General features: G+C 40.7%; 1 protein-coding gene across 5 annotated transcripts in view; it reads left to right on the plus strand.

Moving 5' to 3' along the window:
* Window positions 1-1,430: 1,430 nt before the first annotated feature.
* FAT4 (FAT atypical cadherin 4) overlaps window positions 1,431-19,858 on the plus strand; it is a 187,569-nt gene continuing 169,141 nt past the window's right edge. For 4 of the 5 annotated variants that reach the window (XM_045392852.3, XM_005555880.5, XM_015450808.4 and 1 more), the window contains exon 1: window positions 1,431-8,071. In XM_045392852.3, the coding sequence (XP_045248787.2) occupies window positions 2,897-8,071 (5,175 nt within the window). In that variant the 5' untranslated portion in view covers window positions 1,431-2,896. The remainder of the gene's footprint in view (window positions 8,072-19,858) is intronic. The other variant, XM_005555879.5, reaches the window with a different exon arrangement.

The raw sequence follows: 19,858 nt of genomic DNA on the forward strand, positions 1-19,858 counted from the left end.
TTAGTCTCTGCATTTAATTTTAAGCAAGGAACCAGGAGACTAAAGATGTAAGACTGACATAGAACAGCAGAGGGCAGTATTTACTCATGACTGAACCCTCTCTGGGCGCAGAAAGTTTTACGTTTGGAGGGATCCTTGTGGCAGAAATGTGTGACACATGCCCTGTATTTGCATTGTTTGGCTTAAATTCTTATTTTCTAAGTTGGTTCCCTTAAAGGGGAAAAATATCGATCTGATTCCTAGTAACGTTTTTCTTCTTTTAAAGAAACGATGCATGCCACCACAAAAATTAGCTGCAGTGAATAGTGGGTGAGTTGATCTGAGTGCATTAAGTGGCATGTGGGTATCTTTAAAAACTTCAGCTTAAATATTATTTATTTATTTCTACTTTCTGGTATCTATTTCTCCCAGACTGAAAAGCGAAATAAAACTTTATTAGAATTCCTTTGGCTAAAAAATGTGAAGGTGGAAATACTCCATCAGGGATCAAAATTCCCAACTAACTTTGCAACAGGAAAATACCTCCCTCTTTTCAAAGGGCTGCCATTATTACTGTTGTTGAAACCCTAAGGTTTGGGCTACTGGCACCTGGAATCCAGTTGGGAAAGAAAACAGAACACTGAGTTCCCCTGGCCTTTCCTATAGGAGGAAGTCCAAAGTGCCTTTGGTAGTTGGTACCCAGGCCTCTTGCCCCCTAGTCACCTGAAAGGTGGGGGAGAGGGGCAAGTGAGTGACCATTTAGAGTTTAGCTCACTCTAGACAGCAGGAAGCCCACTGTGTAGAAAGAGAAGGAAAGGGGAGGATTTGGTTTGGATTCTGTTCTGTGGGATCACATTGTATGGCAGCTCTCTGCCTTGCATAAAGAGAGAAGGGGCAGGAAATGGTTAAAGCAAATCTGCACTGTGCATTCCCAGACAGGCTTTGCTTAATCCTTCCTCCCCGCTTTAACAGACCCTCACCCCCCGCCTTTCTTTTATTTCTCTCGACCCCCTTACCCCTGAGTTATTACTAGCATAACAACCTAACGGTCTTCCCCCAGACCCTGCCACTAAAGTTATTTATCTGCAAACCTGACCCCACCCCCATCCATTCTGCGGCAGCCTTTTGCTGTTACTGCTCTGACGCCGGCCAAGATTTGGCCGTAAAGGAAAAAAAAAAAAAAAAAAAAAAAAGAAAGAAAGAAAAGAAAAGAGAAAAAAATCACCCCCCTTCTTAGCGCCTCCGCCTCGCTTTGCTCCCACACCAGACCGCCTACAGCCGTCCGGGAGGGTGAAGTGATTAGCATCCCGAGAAGCCAGTCGGAGGCCAGGCAAGGCGGAGGGCGCTCGCGGTAGGAGTGCCGGGCGGGGCTGCTTCAGCTCCGGCCCAATGGGGCTGGGATGAGGGAGGGGCAGAAGGTGACAGGACCGGGAGCTAGGGGGAGTCCGGGCGAACTAAAGTGCGGGGATCAATGAGTGGCGAGCAAAGTTTCTGAGTGCTGCTCCAGCTCCTGGTCTTCCCTCCCCCTCTGTTTGTGTTTCGGCGACGCGCTGTGTGTGTGTGTGTACGAGTGTGTGTGTGTGTGTGTGTGAGCATGCCTGTGCGACTGGGAAGGGGCGGGGAGAGTGTGAGGGACCAGGCGGGAGGTGGAGAGGGGCTCGCGGAGCCCTAGCTCCACCGCGGTCCAACCTTCGGCCCCGGCCGGCGAGAGGGAGAGCACTGACAGGCGCCGTCCGGAGCTGTGGAGGGCGTCACTACAGTCCAGCGCCGACTTCGCCGCCTCCACTGCCAACGGTGAAGGAGAGGGAGGCACCGACCACCCCCCGCCCCAAACAAAAAGCCTTGTGGATTACAAAGTGAAACTGACACCGGACAATAAAAGCAGAGATAGCGAGGGCAGGGGCGAGGCGCACTAGAGTGGGCTTCCGACTGGGGCCGCCGGAGAACAACCCCCCTGGCATGGTGAGGGGAGGGCGACTCGGGGACCGCACGCTGTTTCTGCCCGGCCCCTGCGAGGCCAAGAAGAAAGGGGGAACTGCGTTCGACTTGGATGTACAAATAATGGGTCGGCAGGCGCCCCGGCAGAGGTGAAAAATGCCGAGCAACCCTGGCTGTTGTTTGTGCCGGACCACTGGCTTGAAGCCGCAACAGGGGCGGCGGCGGCGGCGGCGGCTGCTGGAGGGGAAGGGGCAGAGCTGAGCGCTCCCGGGTACGGGAGCCAGAGCGCGAACGCTAGCGCTTGGAACGCAGTTCCCGAACTGCCTGCGCGCAGACGCCGCCGCCTGGGCCTCAGCGGCCACTGCCGGAGCCCTGTTGGAGGGGTGTTGCAGCGTGGTTTTTGAGGAGTGGGGACTCCAGGAATTCCATCGCCTCCAGCTTTTGGGAAAGGAATTCGATTCTCCCGGTTCCCCACCAACCCTTCCCCGGTGCGCAGTTGTGCTTGGACGTTTATTCCTCCCTCTTCACGTTCTTCGCTGCGGGTAAGTTCTAAAGTTTCTGAAGACCGTTCTTTGCAATGATTCCTCATATACCTTAGATACAGGCAACTTCTCCCAACTCTCATCCACCTGGGTGAAAACGCTCAAACTATCTGGATTCAAAAACAAAGTAAAGGGGGAATATATAAGAGGCTTGAGAAACTTTTCTGGGAACTCAGCTCACTGGGAGTGTCCCGCGGAATGCCCGGCCGCTTTTCGCCACAGCATCTCTCTTGCACTCCGCGTCCAACTGGCTACCCAGAGTCTTTTGCTGATGCTACTTGCTTTTGCTGGATTGGAGGTTCTTTGAAATAGCAGAGAGAGGTCTCAGACCAAGCCGTCGGCTGAATCTTTGCTGGCGCTCCTTAATCCCTGTAAATATCATTGCGTTTGCTTCACCCTTCCTTCTCTTTATCACATCGTTTTAGGGAGCCAGGACCATGGACTTAGCACCAGACAGGGCTACTGGCCGCCCGTGGCTCCCGTTGCACACTCTATCAGTATCTCAGCTCCTTCGAGTGTTTTGGCTACTGTCATTGCTTCCGGGGCAGGCCTGGGTCCACGGGGCCGAGCAGCGCCAGGTGTTCCAAGTGCTGGAAGAGCAACCTCCAGGCACTCTGGTAGGCACCATCCAGACGCGCCCCGGCTTCACCTACAGGCTCAGCGAAAGCCACGCCCTGTTTGCCATAAACAGTAGCACCGGAGCCCTGTACACCACGTCCACCATCGACCGCGAGAGCCTGCCCAGCGACGTGATCAACCTGGTGGTCCTTTCCAGCGCGCCCACCTACCCCACCGAAGTGCGAGTGCTGGTGCGGGACCTTAATGACAACGCCCCCGTTTTCCCGGACCCCTCTATCGTGGTCACTTTCAAGGAAGACAGTAGCAGCGGGCGCCAAGTCATCTTAGACACCGCCACCGACTCGGACATCGGCTCAAACGGTGTGGACCACCGCTCCTACCGCATCATCCGCGGCAACGAGGCGGGCCGCTTCCGTCTGGACATCACCCTGAACCCGAGCGGCGAGGGAGCGTTCCTGCATCTGGTGTCCAAGGGCGGGCTGGACCGCGAGGTCACGCCGCAGTACCAGCTCCTGGTTGAGGTGGAGGACAAGGGTGAGCCTAAGCGGCGGGGCTACCTTCAGGTAAACGTGACTGTGCAAGACATTAATGACAACCCCCCGGTTTTTGGCAGTTCTCACTACCAGGCGGGGGTGCCGGAGGACGCGGTTGTGGGCTCCAGCGTCCTCCAGGTGGCGGCGGCGGACGCGGACGAGGGCACCAACGCGGACATCCGCTATCGCCTTCAGGACGAGGGGACCCCCTTCCAAATGGACCCTGAGACGGGGCTTATCACGGTACGGGAGCCCCTGGACTTCGAAGCCCGGCGCCAGTACTCGCTTACGGTGCAGGCGATGGACAGAGGCGTGCCTTCCCTCACGGGGCGCGCCGAGGCGCTGATTCAGCTGCTGGACGTGAATGACAATGACCCGGTAGTGAAGTTCCGCTACTTCCCTGCAACCTCGCGCTACGCCTCGGTAGATGAGAACGCTCAAGTGGGCACCGTGGTGGCTCTGCTCACCGTGACCGACGCAGATTCTTCCGCGGCCAACGGGAACATCTCCGTGCAGATTCTCGGGGGCAATGAGCAGCGCCACTTTGAAGTGCAAAGCAGCAAAGTACCGAACCTGAGCCTAATCAAGGTGGCTAGCGCCTTGGACCGGGAGCGCATCCCTTCCTACAACCTCACAGTTTCCGTCTCTGATAACTATGGGGCGCCCCCTGGCGCAGCAGTCCAGGCGCGCTCTTCTGTGGCAAGCCTGGTGATTTTTGTTAATGACATCAATGACCATCCTCCTGTCTTTTCACAGCAAGTGTACAGAGTGAACCTGAGCGAGGAGGCGCCTCCGGGAAGCTATGTGAGTGGGATATCTGCCACTGATGGCGACTCTGGTCTCAATGCTAATCTGCGTTACAGCATCGTCTCTGGCAATGGACTGGGATGGTTCCATATCAGTGAACATAGTGGCCTCGTGACCACTGGGGCCGCTGGGGGCCTGGACCGTGAACTTGCTTCCCAGATTGTACTGAATATAAGTGCCCGGGACCAGGGAGTTCACCCCAAGGTGTCCTATGCCCAGCTCGTAGTAACTCTCCTAGACGTGAATGATGAAAAGCCAAGATTTAGCCAGCCAGAAGGGTATGATGTGTCTGTGGTTGAGAATGCCCCAACAGGGACAGAACTGCTGATGCTCAGGGCAACTGACGGGGACCTGGGTGACAACGGAACAGTGCGCTTTTCCTTACAAGAGGCAGAGACTGACCGGAGGTCCTTCCGTCTGGATCCTGTGTCTGGGAGGTTGAGTACTATTTCCTCCTTGGACAGAGAAGAGCAAGCCTTCTACTCCCTGTTGGTTCTGGCCACAGATCTGGGCTCCCCTCCTCAGTCATCAATGACTCGCATAAATGTGAGTCTTCTGGATATAAATGATAACAGCCCTGTGTTCTACCCGGTCCAATACTTTGCTCATATTAAGGAGAATGAGCCTGGAGGTAGCTACATCACCACTGTGTCTGCCACTGACCCAGACTTGGGTACCAATGGTACTGTCAAATATAGTATATCTGCTGGGGACAGGTCTCGGTTTCAGGTCAATGCTCAGAGTGGGGTTATTTCTACAAGAATGGCCCTCGACAGAGAAGAAAAAACAGCTTATCAGTTGCAAATAGTAGCTACTGATGGTGGCAATTTACAATCTCCCAACCAGGCAATTGTAACCATCACTGTATTGGACACTCAAGACAACCCACCTGTATTCGGTCAGGTTGCCTACAGCTTTGTGGTTTTTGAGAACGTGGCGCTGGGATATCATGTGGGTAGTGTGTCTGCATCCACCATGGATCTCAATTCCAACATCAGTTATCTCATTACTACTGGGGATCAGAAAGGTATGTTTGCTATCAACCAGGTCACTGGGCAGCTTACCACAGCAAATGTGATTGATAGAGAAGAGCAATCGTTTTATCAGCTGAAGGTAGTGGCCAGTGGGGGCACAGTGACTGGAGACACTATGGTTAACATAACAGTTAAGGATTTGAATGACAACTCTCCCCATTTCCTTCAGGCAATAGAGAGTGTAGATGTGGTGGAGAATTGGCAGGCAGGTCACAGCATTTTCCAGGCCAAAGCTGTGGACCCTGATGAAGGTGTCAATGGCATGGTACTCTATAGTCTGAAGCAAAACCCCAAGAACCTATTTGCTATCAATGGAAAGAATGGCACTATTAGTCTGCTTGGGCCTCTGGATGTTCAGGCTGGCTCCTACCAAATAGAGATATTGGCATCTGATATGGGTGTTCCACAGCTCTCCTCTAGTGTCATCCTAACAGTTTATGTCCATGATGTAAATGACAATTCACCAGTGTTTGACCAACTTTCTTATGAGGTCACCCTTTCTGAGTCAGAACCTGTGAATTCTCGATTTTTTAAAGTACAAGCTTCTGATAAGGATTCAGGAGCAAATGGTGAAATTGCATACACCATTGCTGAAGGAAATACAGGGGATGCTTTTGGCATATTCCCAGATGGTCAATTGTATATAAAAAGTGAACTTGACCGTGAACTTCAAGACAGATATGTTTTAATGGTTGTTGCTTCTGACAGAGCAGTGGAACCCCTTAGTGCTACTGTGAATGTTACTGTAATTTTGGAAGATGTAAATGATAACAGACCTCTTTTTAACAGTACCAATTACACATTTTACTTCGAAGAAGAGCAAAGGGCTGGGTCGTTTGTGGGCAAAGTAAGTGCTGTAGATAAAGACTTTGGGCCAAATGGAGAAGTAAGGTATTCTTTTGAAATGGTGCAGCCAGATTTTGAGTTGCATACTATCAGTGGGGAAATTACAAATACTTACCAGTTTGACAGGGAGTCTCTTATGAGGCGGAGAGGGACTGCAGTGTTTAGCTTTACAGTCATAGCAACAGATCAGGGGCTCCCTCAGCCTCTCAAGGATCAGGCCACTGTACATGTTTACATGAAGGATATAAATGATAATGCTCCCAAATTTTTAAAAGACTTTTACCAAGCTACAATATCAGAGTCAGCAGCCAATCTGACACAAGTTTTAAGAGTATCTGCCTCAGATGTTGATGAAGGTAATAATGGACTTATTCACTATTCTATAATAAAAGGAAATGAAGAAAGACAGTTTGCTATAGACATTACCTCTGGTCAGGTAGCACTAATTGGCAAATTAGACTATGAAGCAACACCTGCCTATTCCCTTGTAATTCAAGCAGTGGATTCAGGGACAATCCCCCTCAATTCAACGTGTACTTTAAATATTGATATTTTAGATGAAAATGACAATACCCCTTCTTTCCCTAAATCAACACTCTTTGTTGATGTTTTGGAAAACATGAGAATTGGTGAACTCGTGTCCTCTGTTACTGCAACTGATTCCGATTCAGGTGACAATGCTGATTTATATTACAGTATTACTGGGACTAACAACCACGGAACTTTTAGCATTAGCCCAAACACTGGGAGTATTTTTCTTGCCAAAAAATTGGACTTTGAAACACAGTCTTTGTATAAATTAAATATAACAGCAAAAGACCAAGGAAGACCTCCTCGTTCATCTACAATGTCAGTGGTTATTCACGTGAGGGACTTTAATGACAACCCTCCTAGCTTTCCTCCTGGAGATATTTTCAAATCTATTGTTGAGAACATTCCCATTGGTACATCTGTCATTTCAGTGACTGCACATGACCCTGATGCAGATATTAATGGGCAACTATCCTACACAATCATTCAACAGATGCCAAGAGGCAACCATTTTACCATAGATGAAGTCAAAGGGACTATATATACTAATGCTGAAATAGATCGGGAATTTGCTAATCTCTTTGAGTTAACTGTAAAAGCCAATGATCAAGCTGTGCCAATAGAAACTAGACGGTATGCTTTGAAGAACGTGACCATTTTGGTTACAGACCTCAATGACAATGTCCCAATGTTTATATCACAAAACGCCCTTGCTGCAGACCCATCAGCTGTGATTGGTTCTGTTCTGACAACAATTATGGCTGCTGACCCAGATGAAGGTGCTAATGGAGAAGTAGAGTATGAGATCATCAATGGGGACACAGACACCTTCATTGTTGATCGTTATAGTGGAGACTTGAGAGTGGCTTCAGCGCTGGTTCCTTCACAGTTGATCTACAATCTCATAGTTTCAGCAACAGACCTTGGGCCTGAAAGGAGGAAGTCAACCACTGAATTGACCATCATTCTTCAGGGCCTTGATGGACCTGTTTTTACTCAACCCAAATATATAACTATTTTGAAGGAAGGAGAACCCATTGGCACAAATGTGATATCAATAGAAGCAGCTAGCCCCAGAGGATCTGAGGCCCCAGTGGAGTATTACATTGTTTCAGTTCGTTGTGAAGAAAAAACTGTTGGACGCCTCTTTACTATTGGACGACATACTGGTATAATTCAGACTGCAGCCATTCTGGACCGGGAGCAAGGAGCATGTCTTTACCTGGTGGATGTTTATGCCATAGAAAAATCAACTGCTTTTCCCAGAACACAGAGAGCAGAGGTAATGATTTTGTAGTCATTTATTATTTGTTGATGTGCTTTTTAGAAAGGTCATTTTCTTTCTATTTACTCTCTATAATTGTTTACCTTCATTGTTTATTGTTAAATTTATGAACAGGAACACCTAAAAATGTTCTGTCACAAAGACTAACAGAGAATTACATAAACTTTAGTTTTAATCTTGGTTGCAACTAAATAATAAACTTTCTTTTCCCTATATATTTTTCTTTATAGCAATCAAATGTATAAGGCTAAGGAGAAATATTTAGCCGTTTCAGAGTGGAAAAAATCCATTTTTCTAAGCTAAATTGCTGAGGTAATCTAAATACCAGTCAGTAAGGAGGTCTACTAGAAGATGGGCACTTTCAGAATTAAGAAGACCTATTCCAAAATGAAGAGCTTTGGTAGGAATCAGCATTGTACCATAGCTCTTCAGGAAGAGTGGCCATGGAGGATGGGCTGACAGTGTACACCAGGACAGTATTAACTTTCACATCCTCAGCAGTCTTGGCAGTTTCTTTATAGACAGTGACTAATTTTAATGTGCTGAGCCAAGTTTTGGAAGATTCCTGATTTCATCTGCCTTAACATTTTAGACACTGTCTTCTGACTTAGGATAATCCTTCCTTTTCCCTCTTAAACTAGGGCATGCAGTGTGCTGTGAATAATCAGAGACTAGGGGCTGTTTCTTGACAATACTGAGTTCAATGCCATGGGATAGATACATGTTGTTCTGTATGTTGGTTGGTAAGAAATTAGTGTTTGATAGCATAAGCCAAAAGAATTCCAAGCTCAGCCTTCCCTGGAGTGTATTTTAGGCTACTACCTCCTTGTATCATTGATTTGCTTTTTAATTGAACTACTTTCAATGTTATTTTGATGATCAACTAGAAATGATATAGCTATACTCCAGAAAACTCTTGTTTGGTGTTTCTAAGTTCATTCTTTCCCTCCCCAGGCCCCTCAAAGACATTCTAGTGTCACTCAGCCAAAAACACAAACATCAAATGTGGTTTGTGATACTTGGCAGTGACCCAAGCACAACATGCTAGTGAAATTGAGGCTCATGTGCTTGTTTTCTTGCTGCTTTTCTTTTTTTAGGGGAGGAGGTGGGGATTTTCTTTATTTTAAATGATAATTTATTATTATTATTATTATATAGTTTTGTATCCTCTGTGATTTTTTTTCATAATAGTTGGTTATGTCTATCTATGGATGGGGAAGAATATTTATGGCTTAGAGGACCATATTAATTAGAGATATAATTCTAAGGGGAATTCAATTTTATCTTACATAGCACTGAAAGGATTTCTAAGCCTAATATCTTCTTTGACCTAATTATTTTTAAAAAAGTTTAATATAGGGCTTATTTCATCTATTTGGTTTGAGCTCTTTGGTTTAGCTCAGGCCATGATTTATATGTAATTGAGTTTTGAGTTGAAGTTATCCATCTCCTAAACCCACAATCCTGTCTTTAACTTTCTTCTCTGGAATTAATTCTTAGATGAATATATTTGATTAGTTTGAAAACCAAAATATTGATTTGAAGGCAGGCAATTAAGTCATTCCAGACTTTAGATGAATTTGTTAAACTGTAAAACAGATTACATTATTAGATGCTCTTGTTTGGTTCACTGTAGTACATTTTATTAGAATACTATGGAGAATGAGAATAAATGTTCAGTTTAATCATTAGATTTATTGGGTCTTTTTTATTTACCTATTAGCTATGCAAAGATTGGCTCAGCATAAAAGTATTAAATAGTGCTGCCTCTGCCATAGGCAAGAAAATTAAAAGTATTTGTAAGTAATTTTGTTATTAATAGGGGATGAACTGTTTATTACTTTTTATAAGTCAAGTAACACCAATATGAAAAGTTATTTATATTTACTGTAGTCTAGTCATTTAAAAATCTGGGGAGAATTCAATATGATTTTTTTAATTAAAAAAAGTCAGCATATCTTCTGTGAACTTAAGTGCTGAAATTGTAAATCAAATTTGAGTGCTCAAGATTCAACCACTTTGAAAATGAAAAGCAAATGTGTTTCTCCAAAGAGTATTGAAAGCAGTGGTTGTGAGCTAGAATTTCACATTATTATTGGTTGGATTTTTCAAGTATATACAATAAAGTGCTTTTTTCCTTCTGCTCAAACGATTAATTTACTGTGATTCTGCAAAAATAAGTTATACATTTCCTCTTGTTATCAAAGGTAATTTTTAAATTGTTTGTTTAATTGGACTTTGTCCAATGCATTTTAAAAAATTATTCATGTACACTGATAAGAGTCTGGGTTGCTTACTCAGGTTTCTGGCAGAGTCATGCTGATCACATTCCATGGGCAGGCAGAGAGTCAGCGGGTAAAAGAGAAACAATTTCATCTGCATTCCTTTCCTAGCTCTGACATTTGGGGTAAGAGGCTAATGACTGTGACTCTGATATTGTTCATTCCAAAGATTTGTCCAGTTATACACCTTTACTTACCCTATTTGTTATATCCAAAGGTTTGGCATTGGTAGTTATGTCATTGAAAGAGTGTTTGGGTTACAGACGCAAGATTAATTACCGTTTTATTTTATCTCTTTATGTTCTCAGAAGAGCTTAGATAGTCTTGATTATGTTAGAATAGGTCATGTAAAGTTTGTGCCATTTTTCTAGGTTCACCAAAAAATAGATATATGTACTTCAGTAAGCATATCTTTTAACGTGTATTACATAGGAACATGCAACTTAGGAACTTGGTTGGACCTCATGATGGTCAGGGGCTTTGTTTTATTGGTCTTTGTTACTTCAGACCTTGGTATATTACCTGAGGTATAGTAGGTGCTCCATACATGTTTGCTGAATGAGATGGTAGAAGACCTAAGATCAGAACATGTGTCTTTGTAACTTAGGAATAAATCACCAGAGAAAAGCTGAGGAAATGAAGGGAGCTATTAAATCTGATGATGCTCATTAATTGAACTCAGGTCAGAACATCATGATTATCTCTTCTCTACAAATGAATTGATAACTGTCAGGAAACTCAACAAGGAAAGAGGAATTTAGGTGGGTGTTCTGACATGGAGCTTAGTGTTTAAATGGAAGGAAGCAATCTTATACTTTCAGGTAGTCACCAGGCCATAGTTCTCAAACTTGCTACTCTCATGACCCCTTTATGCTCTTAAGAATTGTCAAGGACACCCCTGGAGACTTTGTGTAAGCGTGTCTTATCTATTGACATGTACCATTTTTAACAGTAAAACTGAATAAATTAAAAATATTTGTTAATTCATTTTAAAACTATGTTATATTTTAAACATATAACATTTTTATTTTATTTTTAAAAAGTTTATTTTTTTCAAACTAAAAAATTAAAGAGTGGCATTATTTTACATCTTTACAAGTCTCTTTAATAGCTAGCTCAATAGAATACAGCTGGATTCTCAAATCTTCTTGGGCAATATATTGCAATATGTTGTGTTTTTGGCTAAAATATACAAACAGAATCCATCCTTACACAGATATTTTAAGTTGGAAAATAGAGAAATAGTTTGTCTACTACACCAGAAGTTCACAGTGGCAGGTTCTTAAGATTTACTTGCGGTGTGGAATATGAAACCCTGTCAGATCTGTTACAAAAAAATACATTGATCTTGCATTCGTCATGAATTTTTTACCTATTCCTGATTTAGAAATATCAGGCATTGATCATTTCAAACTTGTTGGTGTAACTGATAAGGAATTTATCATAATAGTCTTTAATATACGACTCTCAACCTGTTGGTGATGGTTAGAAATTTTCCAAATTTGAATTTTTACTTGAAAGCTCAAATTTCACTATCAGCAACATATATTGTTGTTTTCCTGGAAGTGTCAGGCTTCCTTTGTTCATGATAAAAAGAAAAGATTATGCATACTCAAATATTAAAAAAAAAAAAACAGTTGTTCTTTCAAGTAAAAATGGTATTCCACAAATCAAGTGGCTAGTTCAGCTTACAACTCAATTACACACATGCATTTATTTGAGAAAACCACAATACGTAGGTACAGAGTAATGGGTCTTTGTGCACATACTGCTCTGTGTCACACAGGATATTGAAAAGACATCAAAGTTAAGTCCAGATTTGATAACATTAATACATTTCCTGTTTTCTCAAGAAAATTTCTTTACTTTTTTAAATGAAATTGTTTTGTTTGTTCATTTGTTTTACCTTGAGTAAAACAAATAAACACAGTTACTGCTAAAATACTTTGGATCTACTGCTTTGACTTGTGCTAAAGTACCACCAGTTTTGCCCACTATTGCTTTTGCACCTCTAGCATAAATGCCAACACAGTGAACAAAGGCAGAGGATGGTTTGCATTATCATGAAAATGGTTTTGATTTTCCAGGGCTCCTTAAATGGGTGTCTGGTTTGCATGGAGGTTCATGCATGCTCCACAGTGAGAGGACCATTGGAGAACCATTGGTGTGGGTAGTGAGATTTTGGCAATTCAGTAAACAACCAGCAAAAAAAGAGCCACTTGAAATAATGTATTAAAAGTATGTTTGGAATATTAGGTAAATGGACTATGATTCATTAATGATTACAAATGAGTTTTAGCAATCTGATAATAAATTAATTTATTTTCACAAGAAACTATTAAGATTTCCAAGAGAAATGATGGAGGCATTTGTGAGGTCCATTTTGGATACAAACGTTAGAAATGATTTTCTTTCACAGGATTTTGAATCAGCTAGTGCACCTTAAATTAAATGTCTGTATATCTTGTGTATTGAACCTCATAAGCAGAATACAGGCAAGAGAGCTGGGTATATAATAACTATTATTATCATAAAATTTATTGAATATTGCTATGTTTGGACATAATGATAAGTGCATAGTGATAAGTGCATTTTTAGGGATTTTATTTAACCCATACAATACTAATATCATTTGCATTTTATAGCTATGGAAACTGAGTCTCAGATAAGTTAAATAAGTTGCTTAAGTTCATATAGATAGAAAGAAAACCATATCCAGACTTGAATAACTTCAGAATGCATCCTCATAAATACTCTTCTATCAAGCCAGATCAGTCTGTGGTTTTGGTTAAAAGAAAAGCTCGTTGCCCTATAGCTATGATGATATATGTATGCTTTGTAATAACTTTGTTTTCACTCTCTGATTTGTTGTTTAAAAAGCACTTAAGGCCAGGCAAAGTGGCTCACGCCTTAAATGGGAGGCCAAGGCAGACGATTCCTTGAGGCCAAGAGTTCGAGACCAGCCTGGGAAACATGGTGAAACCCCATCTCTACTGAAAATACAAAAATTTGTCGGGCATGGTTGTGCACGCCTGTAGGCCCAGCTATTTGGGAGGCTGAGATATGAGAATCAGTCGAAACCTGGGAGCAGAGGCTGCAGTGAGCTGAGATCATGCCATTGCACTCCAGGCTGGGTGACAGAACTAGACTTTATCTCAAAAAAATTAATAAGTATTGTGATGTATTGTGTAAAATAAAGGGAAAAAAATTTTGCCTACCACAGGTAAGGCCCTCAGCAGATCAGTTACATCCCTAGGGGTGAGTTAGTGGTGGTAGCAAGGAGCCTGAATTGAATTAAGAAGACTTCCAAGGGTTTCTAGAGGAGGGAAGAAGATGAGAATTGGAGAGAAGGGAGCTGAAGCCAAATGGAGAGCAAAGGTTGATGAGGGGTCTCTTCTAACCTACAGCACTATTCACTTTGGAAGCAGTCACTGCAGTTTAAGAAGGTGGAAAATCTATTGTTGAATTTGTAGGTGATAAATCATCTTCTTTGGAATAATGATGGGGTTGGAGTGGATACAGTGTGAAGATTATTTTAAATAGGAAAACCTTTTCCTGCTTCCTATGTGTTTGATGTCAAGAGTGTTTCTTTAAAAAACAGCCTGGGATGAATTTTCTGATTTTGTTTCTTTCCTGCTGGTATGTTTTTAAATGTATTGAACAAAATGCTGTGAACTAAAGGGCTTTATAAATTTTTAAGATAGGTACAAATGTGTGTGACAAACAGGATTATTGATGGCCAATTATGTTCATGCTGCATATTTTATATATATCTTCAGTATGCTTGATTTACTCCTGCTGCTAGATTTCTATAGACATAACTCATCTTCCAATGAATTTACTATTTATTACATTTTTGTCTTTATTAAAACCCTAAGAATTTTAATTCTTTTTTGTTTTATTCGATTTTGAGAAATCTGCTCTAGGAATAGTTTTGAAAAATAGTTATTTACTTAGAATTCTGTGGAATCAATTTTTCATTGCAGTCTGCAGTTTGCACTTTGTCATCATTAGAGTGAAAAACTGCCTAAGAACCTCATTAGTTGTGAGGGACTGTTGCATTAGTGACTGTAGCAAACTGCATAGGCCCTGAGGTGGGTTCTGTATTTCAAGGATTAATGAATCCAGGCCCAGCTCTTTATAATACCCATAAAAGTAGGTGGTATTCTGAATTAGGCACTCATGAGTGGAAATAGGAAAAAGAATAACTGGCAGGTGATATGGGTCAAGAGAAGTATAAAGTGTCCAATATCGAATATGGTAAATATTTTCTAATGATTTGAAGCTTTATGTAATCTGTGACAAGAGTAGCCCTTTTAATAGTATGCTGACTGAGAAGGAGAGTATAGGGAATGCAGGCAGGTGAAAATATTCTATGAAACAAACATTCTGTATAAAATACACACATGTAATTATACCCCCATTGTACAAAGACTGTTGGCTTTTCCTTGCTGTTAATATCCTGAGACAAAATTGGACAATAAAGTCATGAAGAGGAAACAATCTAATTGGCAGGTAATTTATATGTGGTAATTAAAAATTGATTATAGGACCATAGTGTTCTTCAGTTTCCAGACATGTGTGCATTTTTAAGAAACAATCAGTGAGTAAAAACCAAAGAATTTTAAGGTTTTGAAGAAATGTTAAAAGACATTTAGAAACATGCTTTGCTACTGGCAGGTGGGAGCAAATGACATTTTTGATGATGATTATTTGACATTTCTCTAAGGCTTTGTATCATTCATAGATTCTAACACCTTATAAAGCGCTTGTATTATTGTTAGACACTGGTAAACAGTCTTGTCAGGTGCTGTCTTGCCTTTGCAATGGTTCTGGAGGTAGATGCAACATATCATCATTTGACAAATGAGAATACTGAGGCTCATGGAGGTTGCTTATGGAGCTGGTTTATGGTGGAAGCAGGATTTAAACCCAGCGGTCTGCCTCTAAAGTCTGTGCATTTAGTTCCAACACAGCACTAACTAATGCTACTTATAAGAATGATTGTTTCTGTACATTTGTAGACATAGTTCTCACCATATAAAAAGTTGTTTTCATATTTCTATACTTTTTCATGTTATGATTGAAAAAATATAATGTAAAATGAAATTTTGGTGATGAACCAGTAGTAGCATTACTTTAGGTCCCTATTAATCTTTGTTTAGGTCCCTATTAACCTTTATAATCTTTATTGACCTATAATCTGTTATGTTTTCATTTTACTTTCTAAAACCCAAGGCAAGAATATATTTCCATTATTTCAGTTTCTCATGTATTTTCTTCCCTTTTCAGCAAAACTTTTCGAAAGAGTTGCCTGTACCTGCATTTTTTCTTCTCATGATCTCTTAAATCTATTGCCATCAGACTTGGCCCCTGCCACTCCAGTGAAATTGCTCTTACTGAGGTCACTATGATGGACACATTGCTAGATCCAATGGCCTTTCTCAATGCTCATTGTATCTAATCTAAAGAATATTTGACCTAGTGGATTTTACTTCTGTTAAATGCTTTATTCAGTTGGCTTCCAAGTCATCATATTCTGTTACTTTTTACCCTTTTTTATTTCTTGGAACAATCACTTCTCAGCACCCTTCACAAGCATCTCACCATGTCCTCAAACTCTAAGTGCTGGAACATCCCTAAAATCAGTTCTTGCAATTTTTCTCTTTGTACTCTATACTTATTCCCTTGAAGATATCAATCTCATAGCATTAAATGACAATATACACTGATGACTCCAAAAGTTTGTCTCCAGCCCACATGTTTTTTCTGAACCCTATATTCATATAACCAATTACTTATTCATTGATTAACTTCCTAATTGATATTTTAAATTAACATATTTAAATCTAAGCTGCTGATAATCTCCCCAATAAAAACTTATTCCATCTTCAGCCATCTTCTTTTCAGTTGATGGCAGTTCCAAGCCTCTGATTGCGCAGGTCAAAAATCTTAGAGTTATCTTTGACTCCTGACTTTCTTTCTCACCCTACATACAACCTGTCAGTTGATCTTGTTGGCTCTGTCTTCAAAATATGTCATTTCAATGTGATCATTTCATGATAATTTCTCATCATGCTCACTGTTACTAATTTGGTCTAAGACACCATCATTCTTCCCTTGGATTATCGAAGACATCTTCTTATTGATCTCTGACAATGTTCCTGCTGTTCTCTTCTTTTACTTGGCTTTACCTACACTGGTTTCTTTTTATTCTAGGAACTTGCTAGGCACACCCCAGCCTTCGGGCTTTTGCCTTGGCTCTTGCCTCTGCATAGAACACCCTTTCTCCAGACATCAACCTGGACAACAACCTCCCATACTTCAAGTATTTTTTTCTATCTCACATTGTAAATTAGGCTTAATCTTCTTTTAATAACTGATTATTGTAACCATCCCCTCACGCTGCCTGATTTCCATTGCCTTGTGTCATTTCTTCATCTTCCTCTCTCATAAGACTTATCAGCCTCCTCCACCAATTTCTACTTATGTCCCCACATGTTAAATGTTGGAATGCCCCTGGAACTAGTTGTTGATTTTTTTTTTCTGTTTTTAATCTATTTCACTGAGGAGCTCAACCAATGTCATTCCTTTATATAAAATATGAACACTATATATGTATAGGGGGTGGGTGTGAGTGATATAATTTATTGATTTATAATGTTGATTATTGTTTGATCTGTCTTCTTCCCACAGGAATGAATTTCTATAAGGGCAGATATATTTGTCTGCTATGTTCCCTAACATATCTCAAGAGTCTAGAACATTACTTGGAACAAACATAGTAGACACAATATAAGTTTCTGTTGAATGACTGAGTGAATGAATGAATGAACTGGCATCTCAGCCTCTGTCCTTGTCCCCTTCAGTTTAGTCTAGCAGCCAGAGTGAGAGTGATCTTTTAGATCATTTCATTTGCCCCAAAATTTCCCATTTAACTTGTAGTAAAAGTCAAATTCTTACACTGACCCTGAAGACCCTAGTTTGCTGCACTTACTAGTTACTGTTTGGACATCTCTTTTCCTGACTTTCCTTGCCTGAACTTGTTCAGCAACTATCAGAGCTCCAGGCCCCAGCCTCCGGCGCCCCTCCTTGGGGTCTTTGTGGCAGCTTTGGCCTGGACTGCTCCCTTCCACACATTCCCCACATCATTTCTCAGAGTCACCTTGCAAAGTCCTTCTTCTCTCCAATCTTCGTTTTTCTCTTTCCTTCCTTTTGTTTCTGCTTATTTCTTATCATCACCCGACATAACACATATGTTACTTCTTTATTCTGTTTATGGTGTGCCTTCGCTTTAGAATATATGTTCCATGAGGGGAAAGGTTTTCATCTGTTTCTGCTATACACATAGCACCTACAGTGTGGCTGGCTCTAGTCAGATGCTCAGTAAATCATTGATAAACTAAGGATTTACTGTTGATAATGCTGCAAATATGCTGCTTAAGCTCCAGGAGCTCAACCAGTGATGCATGCTGAAGTATGGGAGTCATTTTTCATCTCTTAAGCCAAGACTTTAGAGCCTCTTCTGAAATTAGTGAAGTTAACTGATTGGAAAAGACGATTTTCCTTGATAAAAAGACAGTGGCTACATGACTTGATTGGCTAAGAGCCTGTAACCCAAACTTCAGAAACATTTATGGCGTCTGTGAAGGAAAATGGGACCACTTATGCTATAGATGTTTTGGTAAAGTAGAACATTCTAGAAACTATATATCACAATGTATGCTACACCATCTCATGTCTTCTCATTTCCTTCAAACTTACCTAATTTTGCTTTAGAGATCAGATCTTAAGTTATTGTAAACCATGTTGTTCATCAGCAAAAAGGTGAATACATGGAAACTTTGAAAACATTACTACTTTTAATATCAATCACTTTAATTACTGCCATTTGTTTTTTCTAATTTACCATCCTTGTTCAACATTTCACATCAATAATATCAGTCCACTTGATTTTAACATGCAGCAAAGAAAATACTGCTGAATAATCCCTAAGTTTAGTTGAAAGAATGCATGCTTTTGATTTAAGAGAAGCTTGATTCAGATGTTGTCACGGCTACTCTCAAAATCTTGTTTTCCTCATTTGTAAAATGGTAATGATAGTGCCTACTTCACAACTTCTTGTGAGAAAAAAAATGGCACTCAATAAAGTTTATTAGTGCTCTTACCCTTTTTCCCAAAAATAAATATAGATCTACACAAGACTATTAACATTTTAAAAAAAAATAACTGTTTCTAAAGTATTTTACAGTTCCATTCTTTTTTTTTTTTTCCTTTCTCAATTTCCTCAACAAGTCTGTAAGGAAGTCAAGCATTTTTATGTTCGTTTTAAAGAATAGACACAAAGAATTTCATTATTTCTGTGTGGTCACAAATCTAGACTAACACCCAGGTTTATATGACTTTGGTCAACATGCCTGACATTCAACAATACTGCCCAGTCTGGTGTTAATGCTATTTTTCGTCCACTATTGTATTGTTGTTGACATAATTTAGTAATAGTTATAACCCCTTAAGTGAAGTTATTTATGAATTCTGAAACTTTTTGAAAGGCTAAGTTGCTCAAGAACCAAGCAAGTTAGAATATTTAAATATTCAGTGTTTTCTTCATTTTGAAGCCTTATCTCTGATTTAGATGAGGGATATTCATCTCTCAAGTTTTAGTGATGGTAGTAAAATATTGACTATCATGGAATTGTGTTATTTGTGAGCCTGTTTAGAAATCGTTTTTTGTCCATGACTTAATGCAGTTTTCTTAATTGAGGTCAACTTGGCTTGTCCAGTCCAAAAAAGGGAAAACTATCTTTCTTTCAAAACTGCTTTTGAAAAAAACGTGTAAATTCTAGTAACTTTTTAAGTGAAGGTTTTATAATTAATGATTCTAACATTTTACTGGACAGAAAAGTGTTTTCTTACTTCATAAAATTTTCAAAATAAGCAAATACACAAAGAAGATGGGCTTCCTTCTGCTTGGTGTAGTGTTTTATAGTATCTAAATCTTTGTTCTTTAGTCAAAACACTCATTATTTTTATTTATACATTGACTTCATTCTACAATAGATTTGAAGCAGATTACAAAAGTATATGTACAACAAAGAGATACAACAGTAAATGAATCTCCAGTAAAAATAAGTGTTACTAAAAATAATCCTGAAATATATAAGATTAGCCTACAGATATATGTAATTTAGGTAACTCATAGAGTTTATGTTTAGCTTTCTAAAGGCCAAGTCAAGCAGAGAAGCAAGATCAGATATATGTCATTGTGCTTTTATACTAAACAAACACACAGAGAGTAAACAAAGGAAATACATATTTTCTAAACCCAAGGAACTTAATAGAATTCGTCCTACAGATGCTCAAAAACAGACCTGTTTTAAAGTGATGATTTTCTTAATGGCATCTTCACTAGTTCAGTGACAGATTTTCAACATCATTTTAATGTGACGTCTTTTAGTAAGTGGATTTGTGGCAAATTGTAAAAGTGCAGTTCTGGCAGATT

The sequence above is a fragment of the Macaca fascicularis genome, chromosome 5 (genome assembly GCF_037993035.2).
Source record: "Macaca fascicularis isolate 582-1 chromosome 5, T2T-MFA8v1.1".
NCBI classification, from domain to species: Eukaryota; Metazoa; Chordata; class Mammalia; order Primates; family Cercopithecidae; genus Macaca; species Macaca fascicularis.